General features: G+C 43.2%; 1 protein-coding gene across 7 annotated transcripts in view; it reads right to left on the reverse strand.

Annotated features, from left to right (window-relative positions):
* The window catches only part of RIOX2 (ribosomal oxygenase 2), a 36387-nt gene extending 21533 nt beyond the window's left edge, over positions 1 to 14854 (reverse strand). Inside the window, exons 1-3 of one of the 7 annotated variants that reach the window (XM_053918290.2) lie at positions 14399 to 14636; positions 4456 to 4640; positions 3166 to 3636 (exon numbers count right to left, since the gene is read on the reverse strand). In XM_053918290.2, coding sequence (XP_053774265.1) covers positions 3166 to 3636; positions 4456 to 4467 — 483 coding nt within the window. In that variant the 5' untranslated portion in view covers positions 4468 to 4640; positions 14399 to 14636. Of the gene's footprint in view, positions 1 to 3165; positions 3637 to 4455; positions 4641 to 6169; positions 6498 to 13940; positions 14344 to 14398; positions 14637 to 14757 lie in introns of those variants that run through there. The other 6 variants (XM_024558204.4, XM_045193578.3, XM_053918291.2 and 3 more) reach the window with 6 other exon arrangements.
* Between the last annotated feature and the right edge of the window lie 611 nt (positions 14855 to 15465).

Consider the following 15465-nt stretch of genomic DNA (forward strand, 5'->3'; position numbering starts at 1 on the left):
TACAGAAAACCCTATCAATTACACAATTTTCCCTTCTCTCCTGGGCCTCTAGCTTCTGAATCTGCCAAAAGTGGCCTACTATACAGAGACTGAAGTCATCAATTTCAGTCCAAGTTACAGTTACAAGCTAGGGGACTTCAGCTTCTTTATTTGTAAAACGAAGACTCCCACCCTAAGACTGTGGGGAATAACACAAAATAAGTAACTTTTCTCCAATCGTATTAAAATTGCAAAGCAGTATATACGAGTAAGTGTTACTGCTTCACCAGCGCTGACTTAGCCACAACCAAGGCTCCTGAAATCTGTCTTCCCAATTATGTCTGGAGATGCCCAGGACAAGCCCAAGACAATGACGGGAAGGTGGAAGCTTCTCCCAGGTGGGTACGACCTCCTCTCTCCACTGACTCACCCACACACTCAAAACTGAACGCCTGGCTCAGACCAGAAGCCCACGTGTACACCTGAAGAGGCAAAACCAAACATGACAAAAGCCCTACCTTTCAATTACCATCTTTCAAAGTATAGTAAGAAAATGCCCTAAATTTGGAGTCAGAAGTCCTTAGTAGCTATGAAGAGGCGCACTTGTGAACTCCAGGTTTTCACATGTAAAATAGAGACCATAATGACTTCTCTATTTCAAATGTCTGTCAGAAGGTTCAACACGTGGCCCAGACTGGTGCAGCTCAGTGGATTGAGTGCCAGCCTGCGAACCGAAGGGTCACTGGTTCGATTCACAGTCTAGGGCACATGCCTCGGTTGCGGGCCAGGTCCCCAGTTGGGGGCACATGAGAGGCAATCACACACTGATATTTTTCTCCTTCTCTTTCTCCCTCCCTTCCCTTTCTAAAAATAAATAAAATCTTTTTTAAAAAAAGTTAACACGCACGTGAGTACTTGGTAAAGTCACCCAGATGTTTGATATATGGGTTACACTAAGTAGGTGTTCCCCACCTACCTACAGCTTTCTGGTTGACTCATTGCCAGACTAACTAGCATAAGCTGTGCCCATTCTAAGACCCAGTAAACAAGGGGATGACCTACCCTCTAGACTTTCTATCCTGATATTATTAATATGACCATTCTTAAACACACACAACATTAAACTTCCTCATAAAATAATACTTAGAACCAGCTTCTAGTGTAAGAGGATGAGCTCCTACAGCTTAGAGATCTCTCAACTACTGGCAATGGAAAGACAAAAAAACCAGGGTGTGTCCTAGTCTAGCCTGGAGGCTGAGTTTAGACATGGAAGCTCGTCCTTCCTGTTTTAATAAACATGGACAAAGAGCTGAGTCCACAGGGCAAAAACAAAAACAAAAACATTCTTGGCCACCTGGAATTGGGAAGGAGGAATGTGCAAGACTTAAGTAAATAAGCAGAGAAAAGCCCATGATTCTAAAGCAGAGAAAAGGCAGCCACAGAGGACACCACACACGACAAATAACTTTCTACTAATCTGTAATCAAAGTACATGTAATCAACTTCACTGATCTTTTATGTCCATAGTCTTTAGGACTGTAAAACCCACTCTTTTAAAAGTGCTGCTTCAGCCCTGACTGGTGTGACTCAGTGGAGTGAGCGCTGTCCTGAGTCCCCAAAGGTCGCCGGTTAGATTCCAGCCAGGACCCATGCCTGGGTTGCAGGCCAGGTCCCTGGCCAGGGTGTGTAAGAGGCAACCAATGTTTCTCACACATCGATGTTTCTCTCCCTCTCTTTCTCCCTCCCTTCCCCTCTCCCTAAAAATGAATAAAACATTTTTTAAAGTGCTGCTTCAAAAATATAATAAAATTTTATAAGTACTGCTTCTACCCAGGTAAAGAGTCAAGGACTGGCTCAGAGATAAGCAACATTGAATTCAAATCATTACCTGGTTTGGCAAGTGATTTCTACATTCCTTTTGGGTGCTCGAGCCAAAAGCTTGGCATTTCAGGGACTTTTTAACTTTGAGTGATTTCGGGAATGAATGATTCCCGAAAATGTAATATCGGGAATCAGAACCTGTACTGAAAAATCTAGGAGCACTTAAACTTTATCTAGAGTACAGACAGGTTCAGGATCCTTTAGACGAGAAAGGGAATCATTCACCAGATTTGATTATGCACCGGATGGGCATAATGGGATCTAAAGAGCTGTCTCTTGGGTTAGTCGTGGGAAACATTATTGGTAACGGAGGACAAAGTCCCAGGTGCCACCAATACAGCTAGAACTACCCTCCTCCACATGGAACCTCCTGACCCTCTCTTCCTTGTCCTCCCATGCTGTCCCTTTGATTAGCCATGGGTCACAGAAGCAGACTTCTGAATGGGGAGAAAACTAAAACTCTGAACAGGCCATTGCTTGTTCCGGGCCACCTGTGACGTACAGACCTCAAACCTCTACAAAAGTATATCAGCTTACCCTGAGTCTGCATTTTAAAAATGCGGAAACTGAGCACAGAGGAGGCAAATTACTTCTCAAATGTCAATCACTGATGCAGAAAAATAAAAAGCGAACCAGTCTTCCAGACCTGCAAATCAAAGCGCTCTCTCTCTCTCTCTCTCTCTCTCTCTCTCTCTCTCTCTCACACACACACACACACACACACACACACACGACTGCCGCCCCAGGAGCAGCCTCGAAGGGCCAGCTCCTCACTGCCGTGTAGGGGGGCTGCTGCTCATAAGGGTGAAATCTTTTCTCGAACACTCGTCTGGTGAGTGTCTAGCCGTGGCGCTGAAGCCTCCACCAAGGCAGATGCAGGCAGTAGAGGGAGGCAACTTCAAGAAAATGAGCACCTTCCTTCTATCATGACTTAAATTATGGCAGGACAAACCCAATAGAAATGTCTACCACATACCAAAACAGAAACTAGCACACAGAACATGCTCCTGGAGGTATAGTGGTACTTTAAGAAGCATTACAAACTAGCAATATAATTTAGTTTTTGCAGCTCTATGACACCTAACCATGTCCATCCTGAATGTTGGACATTTTCTAACAATTTAGCCAAAAGGTAACATAAAGTCTCCTAATTTGGGGTGCATTTGAAGATGAAACAGGTGCTACCGTTCTCAAGCTGGCGGGAAGCAAATCATCATCAAACCACAGGCTCATCCCTGAGCTGATCTGAGGTCGAATGTTAACTTTCATACACACGAGGATTCTGCAATGGGGAACTCCTGTTACCTTAAATCTCTGAGGTTGGTGAAACTGAATTGTTGCCCTTTTCTGATCAAAATCTTTTCTCAGCTGAAGAAAGTGCACTTTGCCATCTTTATTTAAAACCTTCTTCTTCCCGTTGACACACCGGCAGACGTTTATGTCTCTTCCGTAGTACACACCCCGGCTGCACAGACTCTTCAGATCTGACAGCCTGAAAAGGGACTGGTAACGTGCAGCCAGCGCAGGGTCATCTCTCTGGATGAGAAGGGGCTTCTGCTCCCAGAATTCCTTGAAAAAAGTCTCTGTCTTGATGGGCGAAATTAAACTTTCAAACAAATCACTGGGGCTGTCAAAGTTTAGAGAGGAGGGCCCCCCAGCTGCCTCCACCTTCAGCTGTTTACAGGGAACTGGCCCCTCTTCCTTCCCAGTCCCCATAGGCTTTGCTTTCTTTGGCATCGTTCTGTCTTCAAGACCACGCTGGGAGGAAGTGCAAACCTACCGAAAGAACAAAGAACATGTGTTGGCGTTAGCAGATCGTGCACACACAGCTGCGTGACCATGACGCCTCAGGAGACTCTTCGTGAGTCAAGGCCTGGTCCTCTAGGATGCGATACAACCTTCCGCCAACACCATTTCTTCCAAAACATGATTCAGCCTCAAGCGCCAGATAACATAGTCATCTAAGGGAAAGCATGTTTTCCTCGTTCACTAAGCTGTGGAATTCATTGTTTGTTTATTAAGAAGAATAATTATTCCAATTTAAATGATTCAACTACCTCAGCAATTCCTAGTCACAATTTTAGCCTGAGGCCATTGACACAGCAAGATCAAAAATCTTTAATTGGTGGCTGCTGACACAGTAAAATCGAAAATCTTTCATTTGGCTTCAATCACCACCAGGTCCCGAGTCCAACAAGATGCTCTTTGAGTTACAAACACTTGACTCAAAGCTACCCACAGCTGCCCACCGACAGGTGCTCCGCCACAGCAACCCCCGCCCCCATCTGCTGTCGGGCAGCTAACACATCCTGGCCAGTGGCGTCACCTGGTGGCCGCAGCAAGATTTGCCTGCTCCCAAGTCCTCAACCAGGTGAACCTCCTCACTTCAAAATCTCAGCTTATTTCTGAAAAGTGCCACTTTATCAGAAATTTCTCCCCCACTTAAAATAAGAAAAAAAAACGAATTAGAAGCTGAAGAGTGAAGGCTAAAGGTAGTTATAGCCCACATCTTTAAAAAGCTGTAACTTTTCAACATTAAATCCCGACATCATTAACGTCTACTACAGCACTCCTCCACCCTGAATGTGCACACACCTCGCCGGGCATCGGGATCTGAGGCGGGGCTGCGATTCTGCTCCCAGGCAGTGAGCTGCTGCGGTCCGCAGACTGACCACACCGGAGTAACAGGAAGGGCAAGGCTCCCAGGCACTGCCAGCCCTCTCTCAGAACCACCCCCGCACCGCAGCTACCAGCACACTTATTAAGCTGGTGTCCTCCATCTGGAGTTCAAGAATGGTAACACAAATTAGATGAATTTCCTGAAACTTCAAACTTCTATTTAAACTTTTTTTTTCTAGGAGGGGCCAGAGGGATCCATTGCTTTCATCAGATTCTTAAAGGAGTCTCTGTCCCCCAAAAAACTTTGAAAAATCTGCACTTATAAAAACCAATTTTTCCCAGAAACCAGTAACTTATTTACAGATATTATGGTTTCCTAGTTGGCTGGACTGTGAGAATTGCAAGAACACTGTTTTCTGCGCCTTTGTCATCACAACAAAGCTGTATTTGAGCTACAATGTGGACTAAGTAGTCTGGCCTGGGAATAAGCCCTGGAACAATTTGTTACATAGTGCAACAACTAATTTATACATACACCTTTAGAATGTAGCCAAAATGTAAACTGAACAAATTGGGAAGTGGAAATGTCAAAATACAAAACTCTCCAGTGATCTCATTTTAGCTTCTAAATTTTGCACCCACAGACAGCTCAGACCAAGTGCTTCTGGTGGGGAAACAGGATGATGGTGGATCGCTAATAAAAACAGATTCTAAATGCTTGCACTGGAGGGGTAAGGGTTTAAGCTTAGAAAAAAATTAACTTTAGTATTTTATGTTACATCATCAAAAGTTTGGTTAATATGTTTCCTATTTCTAAGTTTTCCAGGCCATTTTGATTTCTCAACCAAAGAATCAAGACTTCAGTGAGACAAAGTATTGCTAGTACTTGGAGCTCAGATATGAAAGCAGATTAGCAAAGAGCAGTGTTGTTCTACGAAAGGCCAAGCTTAGGGTTGACATCAGGGAATTCTAATTTCAGGAGTCCCCACCTCCATTTAAATGGTAAGAGTGACTCACTGTGCCTCAGCTGTTCCTGCAAACAATGTGGCTTATCCTCACCAACTGTTTTCCTTCGGGAGTCTGGGATTTTGGTAGTTCCAGGCAGAGGGCACTTAAGTGACCAGCTTCCAGTTAAAAAAAAAAAATCCTGGACACTGATTGTCTAATGAACTTCCCTGTTTGGCAACTGTGTAGCCATCACATCTAGTTGCCAGAACAATTAAGCACTTGGTCTCCTTTTGCTGTAATCAATCAGCTGGGAGTTTTAGCAAGTCACCAAACCCAGGAATGGTCTTGGGGAGCCCAGATACTATGCTCGCATTTAATTTTTAAAAACAGATTGTTTCAGAAAGTTTGTGTCATTGAAAGTACCCAAGTATGAAAAAGTAATTTCATATTGAGCCATACATCTCTTATCCCTCACAATCGATCAGTTTAAAATTTAAGGGATGTGAGCAGCAGGAAGATACAAGTGAAAGATTTTTAAGGACAATATATGAACGCAGTATAAGAACATTCCCAGAAAGTGTAGTTAAACGAAGTACATGGAATACTTAAGCCAAAAATAAAATCACTTACAGCATTTTTTCCCTCTATGATCACTAACAAATAAACCCTAACACTGCATAACAAATGCTTTTGTTAGGATATACATTTCACCGCTTATACTGCCAAACGTTACATCACTTACCATTTCTCTATGTTCACATTGCAATGATTTGAGGTTCGGTCCATAGGAACCTAACTTAGAGGTTACTGGGAAAATATACTGTTTCTCTGATTCTCACACTACCCATTGTGTAAAATAACAAGTCTTTTTAACAGCCTTTGAGAAGTGGAGGGAAGAAGAAATGGCATTCCATACCACGCAGAACATTAAAAAAAAATTGTAAGATGCATCACAACTTCAGAAACAGTAAAAAAAGTATGTCTCAGAATCGAAAAGGATAATAACCAAGAGAATGCTATCCAGCAAAGTACAGCCAAAACAAGCCTGCCTATAAATCTCACAGACCATCCAAACAGAAGTAACAGTAAATATTTTTATAGAGCTACAAGGGGAAAAAAGCAAGCTTTTTAACAGCAATTCATATAAATACCGGATTATTATGTTGTACCCTGAAACTAATATGTTCTATGTCAATTCTATTTCAATTACAAAAAGTAAAAAAAAAAAAAAGAAGAAGAAGAAGAAGAAGCAATTGTCCAATTTGAGTTCACTATAATCATTAAAATGTAAAATGATTAGGAGAAGGAAGATGGCAGAGAGATAGGTGGGAGCGGAGTCCACTTCCCTCTGCACCTGGGTGAAACACCTAGCCAATCTTCTGAGGAACAGAGCAAACAGCCAATGATATCACAGCATATATGATGATTGGAGACCAAAAATTGTAGAGGACATTGAAAAATCAGACTGTGAGACAATAAAACCTGGAGCTGTGAAAAGACCAGAGTTAGACCCAAACAGGGGTCTCATCCCAACAACTGAGACAGTGAGACAAATTTCACTTTGCTACTCCAGAGAACTTACAAGGTGGGAGTGGTGAACACCAGTACACCTGCTGGAAGAGGAAACCCACCAACAAAGGAAGGACCAACAGATAACAATGGAAGAAGGTGAAGGAGGGAGTGGAACCCACACTAACCTCAATCCAGGACCAATCTGGAAATACAACTAAATGGTGGAGAAATTACCCACAACAAACAACTGAACAAGAGTGAGAGAGAAGCCTCAAAACCTTGTACACACAGAAGAATTAGCTTCAACACACCCTGTCCACACCTGCACAACAGAATACAAGAGGTGGTGGATGGAGTGACCCTCAGTTAACCAGCTGGAGGGAAGGACCCACCAAAGAAACACCCAACAACAATCAAAACCCAAAGACATACACAGAGCCAACATAAACCACAGCCCAAGACCAGCGAGCTCAGAAGATCAAGGAGACAGCACCACTGACTCTCACAGGTCTTCTACCATAAAAGTTCACACCATAAACCCAGGGAGTGAAAACAGATCAATTTAAGAAGCATAGGCTAAAAAGAAGAGTCTCACAAACAATGGGAAGACAAAGAAACAATCCCCAAATGAAAGGAAAGGAGGAAGCCTCAGAAAGAATGCTAAATGAAATAGAGGCAAGTCAACTATCAGATACTGAGTTCAAAGCAATGGTTATCAGGAAGCTCACAGAGAATTACCAAAAACTATGGGGCAACTACAATGAACTCACTGTCAACTATATCAACATGAAAAAGGAAATAGAAACTATCAACAAGGGCCAAGAGGAAATGCAAAATACAATTTCTGAACTGAAGAACACAGTAGAAGGGATCAAAAGCCGGCTCAATGAAGCAGAGCATCGGATCAGCGAACTGGAGGACAAGGTAGAATAAAACACCCAGAAAGAGTAAGAAAAGGAAAAGAGGCTCAAAAAGAATGAAGAGGAGTTAAGGGAAATGCAGGACAACATGAAATACAATAATATCCATATAATAGGGATACCAGAAGAAGAGCAAGGAATAGGAAACCTGTTTGAAAACGTAATGATGGAAAACTTCCTTAATTTGATGAGAGAAAAAGTCACACAAATCCAGGAAGTACAGACAGTCCCAATCAAGAGGAACCCAAAGAGGCCCACTGCAAGACACATCATAATTAAAATGGCAAAATTCCAAGACAAAGAGAGACTCTTAAAGGCAGCAAGGGAGAAACAGGAAGTAACAAACAAGGGAAACCCCACAAGGTTAGCAGCTGACTTCTCAATGGAAACGCTCCAAGCCAGAAGAGAATGGCAAGAAATATTCCAAGTAATGAGAACCAGAGGCCTGCAACCAAGACTACTTTACCCAGCAAGGCTCTCAATCAAGATAGAAGGCCAAATAAGGAGCTTCCCAGACAAAAGAAGTCTAAAAGAATACACCTCCACCAAAGCAGCTCTGCAAGAGATGCTAAAGGGACTGCTTTAAGAAACGGAAGGAAAAGAGTGAGAGAAGAACACAGGTATGAAAAATCGGCAATGGATAACAACCTATCAATAATAACCTTAAACATAAATGGATTAAATGCTCCAATCAAAAGACACAGAACAGCTGAATGGATAAGAAAGCATGACCCACACATATGCTGCCTACAAGAGACCCACCTCGGGATAAAAGACCTACACAGATGGAAAGTGAAGGGCTGGAAACAAATTTTCCAAGCAAATGGACAGGGGGAAAAAAAACGGGGTAGCAATACTCATAATGGACAAAATAGACTTCAAAAAAAGGGCCATAAAGAGAGGCCCAGAAGGCCACTTCATAATACTCAAAGGAAGAATCCACCAGGAAGGCATCAACATTGTAAATATATATGCTCCCAACATAGGAGCCCCCAATTACATAAAGAAAATCTTCCAGGACATCAAGATATTGACAGCAACACAATTATAGTAGGGGATTTAATACCCCACTGTCAAAACTGGACAGATCTTCCAAACAAAATATCAACAAAGATATTGTGGCATTGAACAATGCCCTAGATGAAATGGACTTAACTGATATACATAGAGACTTTCATCCCAAAGAAGCAAAATACACATTCTTTTCAAATGCACATGGGACATTTTCAAAGATAGACCACATGATAGAATACAAAACAAGCCTCAACAAATTCAACAAAATTCAAATCATATCAAGCATTTTCTCTGACCACAAGGGACTGAAACTAGAAACCAATCCCAAGGAAAAAAACCCAAAACACTCAAACTCATGGAGATTGAATAGTATGCTATTAAACAATGAATGGGTCAAGAATGAGATTAGGGCAAGAACCTATGCACCCCAGTGTTCACAGCAGCACAGTTTACAATAGCCAAATACTGGAAACAACCTAAGTGCCCATCAGCAAATGAGTGGATCCAAAAACTATGGTACATTTACACAATAGAATTCTATGCAGCAGAGACAAAGAAGGAGCTTATACCCTTTGCAACAGCATGGATGGAACTGGAGAGCATTATGCTAAGTGAAATAAGTCAAGTGGTGAGGGACAAATACCATATGATCTCACCTTTAACTGGAACCTAATCAACAAAAGAAAAAAGCAAACTAAATATAATCAGAGACACTGAAGTTAAGAGCAATCTAACAATAACCAGAGGGAAGTGGGGAGGGGATAGTGGGGAGAGGGGTTTTCAGGAGCTACTATAAAGGACACATGGACAAAACCAAGGGGGAGGGTGGAGGCAGGGGAGGGAGGGAGGTTTGTCTGGGGTGGGGTAGGGGGGAGGGGAGAAAATGGAGACAACTGTAATTGAACAGCAATAAAAAATAATAATAAATAAATAAATAAGAATGAGATTAGGGAAGAAATCAAAAAGTTTCAGGAAACAAATGAAAATGAACACACAGCAACCCAAAACTTATGGGACACAGCGAAGGCAGTCCTGAGAGGGAAGTTCATAGCCATACAGGCCTCCCTAAAAAAGATGGAAACATTTCAAACAAACAACCTAACCCTACGCCTACAAGAACTCGAGTGACAACAACAAAGACAGCCCAGAGCAAGTAGAAGAAAGGAAATAACCAAGATCAGAGCAGAATTAAATGACATAGAGACCAAAAACACAATTCTAAGGATCAATGAATCCAGGAGCTGGTTCTTTGAAAAGATAAACAACATCGACAAGCCTCTAAGCAGGCTCATCAAGAAAAAAAGAGAGAGGACCCAAATAAACACAATCAGAAATGAAAGAGGAAAGATTACAACTGATACCACAGAAATACAAAGGATTGTTAAGAAATTACTACGAAGAACTATATGCCAAGAAATTTGAAAACCTAGGTGAAATGGACAAATTTCTAGAAAAATACAATCTTCCAAAACTCAATGAAGAAGCAGAAAGCCTGAGGAGACCAGTAACAGCAGACGAAATTGAAGCAGTAATCTCAAAACTCCCAAAAACAAAAGCCCTGGACTGGACGGTTTCACAGAATTCTAAAAAGTAATTAAGGTAGAGCTATCCCCTATCCTTCACAGACTATTCCACAAAATCCAAAATGATGGAAGACTCCCAAACTCTTTTTACGAAGCCAGCATCATCCTAATCCCAAAACCAGATAAAGACACAACAAAGAAAGAAAACTTCAGGCCAATATCGCTGATGAACATAGATGCTAAAATCCTCAACAAAATATTGGCAAACCGCATCCAGCAATACATTAAAAAGATCATACACCATGATCAAGTGGGATTCATCCCAGGGATACAAGGATGGCACCATATTCGCAAATCAATAAACATAATACATCACATAAACAAAAGGAAAGACAAAAATCACATGATCATATCAACAGGTGCAGAAAAAGCATTCGATAAGGTGCAGCACCCATATATGATAAAAACACTCAGCAAAGTGGGAATAGAGGGAGCATTCCTCAACATAATAAAGGCCATATATGAGAGACCTACAGCCAACATCATACTCAATGAGCAAAAACTAAAATCTTTCCCACTAAGATCAGAAACCAGACAAGGTTGTCCATTTCACCACTTTTATTCAACATAGTATTGGAAGTTTTAGCCACAGCAATCAGGCAAGAAAAGGAAATAAAAGGCATCCAAATTGGAAAGGAGGAAACAAAACTATCAGTGTTTGCAGATGACATGATAGTGTACATAGAAAATCCTATAGACTCCACCAAAAAACTGCTCAACCTAATAAATGAATTTGGCAAAACAGCGGGATACAAAGTCAATATTCAGAAATCAAAGGCATTTTTGTACACTAACAATGAAACATCAGAAGCAGAAATCAGGAAAAAAAATCCTATTTGATAGCAACAAAAAAAATAAAATACCTAGGAATAAACCTAACCAAGGAGGTAAAAGACCTGTACTCAGAATACTATACAACACTGAAGAAAGAAATCAAGGAAGACACAAACAAATGGAAACATATACCATGTTCATGGATCGGAATAATTAACATCATCAAAATGTCCATACTCCCCAAAGCAATTTATAAATTCAATGCAATACTTATTAAAGTACCAATGGCATATTTCACAGATATAGAACAAACATTTCAGAAATTTATATGGAACCATAAATGACCCAGAATAGCTGTTGCAATTTTGAGAAAGAAGAACAAAGGAGGGATCACAATACCTGATACCAAACTGTATTACAAAGCCAGTGTAATCGAAACAGCCTGGTACTAGCATAAAAACAGACAGATAGACCAATGGAACAGAACAGAGAGCACAGAAATAAACCCAAGTCTCTGTGGTCAATTAATTTTTGGCAAAGGGGGCAGCAGCATAAAATGGAGTAAAAACAGCCTCTTCAACAAATGGTGTTGGGAGAGCTGGACAGCTACCTGCAAAAAAATGAAACTCAAGCACCAACTTATACCATACACAAAAATGAATTCAAGGTGGATAAAAGATTTAAATATAAGTAGTGATACCATTAAAGTCCTAGAGGAGAACATAGGCAGGAAAATCTCAGATATTGCACACAGCAGTATTTTCACTGGTATGTCCCCTAGAGCAAGGGACATAAAGGAAAGAATAAACAAATGGGATCTCATCAAAATAAAGTTACTGCACAGCTAAAGAAAACAGTATTAAAATAAAAAGAGAACCAACCGTATGGGAAAACATACTTGCCCATGATACCTCAGACAAGGGTTTGATCTCCAAAATATATAAAGAACTCACACAACTCCACTCCAGGAAGACAAACAGCCCAATTAAAAAATGGGCAAAGGACTTGAACAGACACTTCTCCAAGGAAGACATACAGAGGGCCCAGAGACATATGAGAAGATGTTCAGCATCACTAGCTATCAGAGAGATGCAAATTCAAACCACAATGAGGTACCATCTCACACCTGTCAGAATGGCCATCATAAACAAATCCACAAACAAGGGCTGGCGAGGCTGTGGAGAGAAGGGAACCCTAGTGCACTGTTGGTGGGAATGCAGACTTGTGCAACCACTATGGAAAACAGTATGAAATTTCCTCAGAAAACTAAAAATGGAACTGCCTTTGACCCGGCAATTCCACTGCTGGGATTATACCCTAAGAATCCTGAAACACCAATCCAAAAGAACCTATGCACCCCAATGTTCATAGCAGCACAATTTACAAGAGCCAAGTGCTGGAAGCAACCGAAGTGCCCATCAGTAAATGAATGGATCAAAAAACTGTGGTATATTTACACAATGGAATTCTCTGCAGCAGAAAGAAAGGAGTTCCTACCCTTCGGGACAGCATTGATGGAACTGGAGAGCATTATGCTAAGTGAAATAAGCCAGGGTGAAAGACAAATACCATACGATCTCACCTTTAACAGGAACCTCATCAACAAAACAAACAAACAAGCAAAATATAACCAAAGACACTGAAATTGAGAACAGGCTGACAGTGACCAGAGGGAAGAGAGGAGGGAATTTCAGGGGAAAAGGGTGAAGGGTTTGCAGGAACAATGATAAAGGACACACGGACAATAACAGTGGGGGGTGGAAACAGGGGAGGGAAGTAGGGAGGGCTGAAGTGTTGGCCTGGGGTGGGGGGAAAAGGTAGAAAATTGTACTTGACCAACAAGAAAAAAAAAAGTATAATGATTAGATCAAAAGATTCAAGGTTCATATTTTACTAAATGCCCACAGATTTTTAAAAATAATAAACGAATCTAAACTCTGAAGGATTAAAACCCTACAAGAAAATCAATATCGATACCCATTCTACAGTGTCCTAACCTTGCCTATGATAATATGCACTGACAAGAAGTCCTAACACAACTTGGTAAGGGGAAGGGCAGGTTATCTGCACACCCCAGAACACTAGCAGAGAGTGACACATAGACCTCCAGGAGATGTTTGCTGAATTAATTCCCACCCCCACCTTTTTCTTCCTTTGTATATAATCTTAGAGAAAAATCTCAAAAGCCTTACAGAAAACAAAGTTGAGGGAAACCTGGTTTGTTCAGCAGGGACTATTCTGACAGCAGCTGGCCCTTTGGTATTCAGCAGCATTGGCAGAGCTGAAAGGCACCTCAGCCACAGGGGTTATTATCAATCAGCGGAGGGAGGTGTGTCTATACCACCTCCAGGGCAGTATTTTAAGCAGTGGGGTCACCCGCAACGCTTTTTAACTTGCACATTTCTGGGCCCTACATCAAGCCTACTGGATTAGCACTTCTCGCAGCTGGGGCCCAGGAACCTGCATTAATATAGGATGTTCTCTACATAAATTTTAGATCCACGAACAGAGGATGACAGTCAAACTCAGCTCAATTAAACACATACACACACACCCCTACCTGACGGAAATGATATACTGCCTGTAGCAAGGTTGTTTAGCCCTCAGAAAGGTCTATCAATTCAGAGATGGAAAACTGTTCTCCTGCTGACCTAAACCTGTGCTTGGCAGTTAGTTTTTCAGTTCAATTTTAGAGAAAAATGGACTGTACCTCATTAATGTACTTTAGTGACCATGACGTCTGACCATGAGGCCAGGGAGGCAAAGGAAAGGGATGGTGGAAGAAGCTGGATAAATCAGGCTCCTCCACTTAAACATACGCCTGGTGATATCAAAGGCCTGGCGCCGAATTTATAGCTAATTAGTGGAGTAATTCGATCCCATGACTCCCCGGACTGTAGTTCTGAAAACACAGTAAACAGCCTGGTCTGACCTGTTGGACAACCCAACTGTCGGGCAGCCGTTCCAGAAAAATCTGGTGACAAATGAATGATTAGGAAGAGTAGGCTGAACATTTCAAGTCAGGGTGGGACAGAGACGCCGCTGCCCTCGCCCCGACCCCAGCTTCCCTGCGTGTGAAGCCTGTCGCTCAGGCCGGACCTGAACCCCGCGAGCAGACCCACGTGGCGCCCGCGCTCGCACACAGCCCGGCCGCGCTCCCGGCCCAACCTCCAAACTTTCTGAGCGCTCGTCCCCGGTCTCCTGACGGCGGGCCGAGCACGTGGGCTACTCCCGGCGCCCAGGCCGTCGCGAGCAGACTCTTGCACTCAGGCGGCGTGCGGTGTGCACGTCCGCGCAGTCCCGGCCCCGGACTCGTACGGCACGTCGGCGGGCGTCCCTAGTCCCGCAAACACCAGCGCCCGCCGCCCCGGCCCGGCCGCACCAAAGCTCCCGGCCCGAGCCCCGGGGAAGGGCCGCTAGGTTCCCCTCATCTCCCCATCGCCCGCACCCGCGCTCGCACGACCGGAGGCCGCGCAAGGCCCCGCCAGTGGCGGCGCAAAGCGCCAGGCCCTGACCGCTGCACTCACCAGGCCCGGCCTGTTGCGCGTGGCCGCGAGCCCCGGCGGCGCTGGCTGGGGGCGGGGCGGCGTGCACACGCTCGCGGGCGGCGCGCTGGGCGCTGGCTCCCGCCCACCGGCCGGCGGGGTGGGTGCTTCACGCCCAAAAGTTGGTTTCTTTGCTGGTAAAGGGAGTAAGTGAGTTGCGCTTTGGGGTGGGCAGGGGGCGCTGTGGAGAGTTGGGGGCCGGATGAGGCTCTAGATTTGGGGGTGTTCTAGGACAATACTGTTCCCTTAATGAATGGGGAAACCGAGGCCCGAAGAGAGGAGGCAGGTTGTCCAAGTTTAGGGAGCTGGTGATCCAGGTTCTCCCATGGCTTTCTTTTGGGCTCTCAATGCTACGCTCTGCTTTTTTATACTAAGTCAACTGTAATTTATATCACGGTGCTCCTGGAGAGAGAATTAATCCTTGTTTAAAAGGATACTGGAAGTTTTGTTACTGTGGCTACAGAAGCAAAGAACAAAAGCAATTATTTAAGTAATTTAGGCCTGAGATCTCTCCTTTGACTCTAATTTGGGTGGAGAGACTCGAAGCAGTGGGCAGGGGAGATCTATGACAAACCTCTGCTTGAGCCTGTACCTTTTTTTGCTCTGTAGACAACCAGAGGACCCAAAGGAAGTTATTTCATTCTGTCAAGATCATTGAGACCTAGAGCTGTTTCTTATGGTCCAGTGACA

The sequence above is a fragment of the Desmodus rotundus genome, chromosome 2, assembly GCF_022682495.2.
Source record: "Desmodus rotundus isolate HL8 chromosome 2, HLdesRot8A.1, whole genome shotgun sequence".
NCBI lineage: Eukaryota > Metazoa > Chordata > Mammalia > Chiroptera > Phyllostomidae > Desmodus > Desmodus rotundus.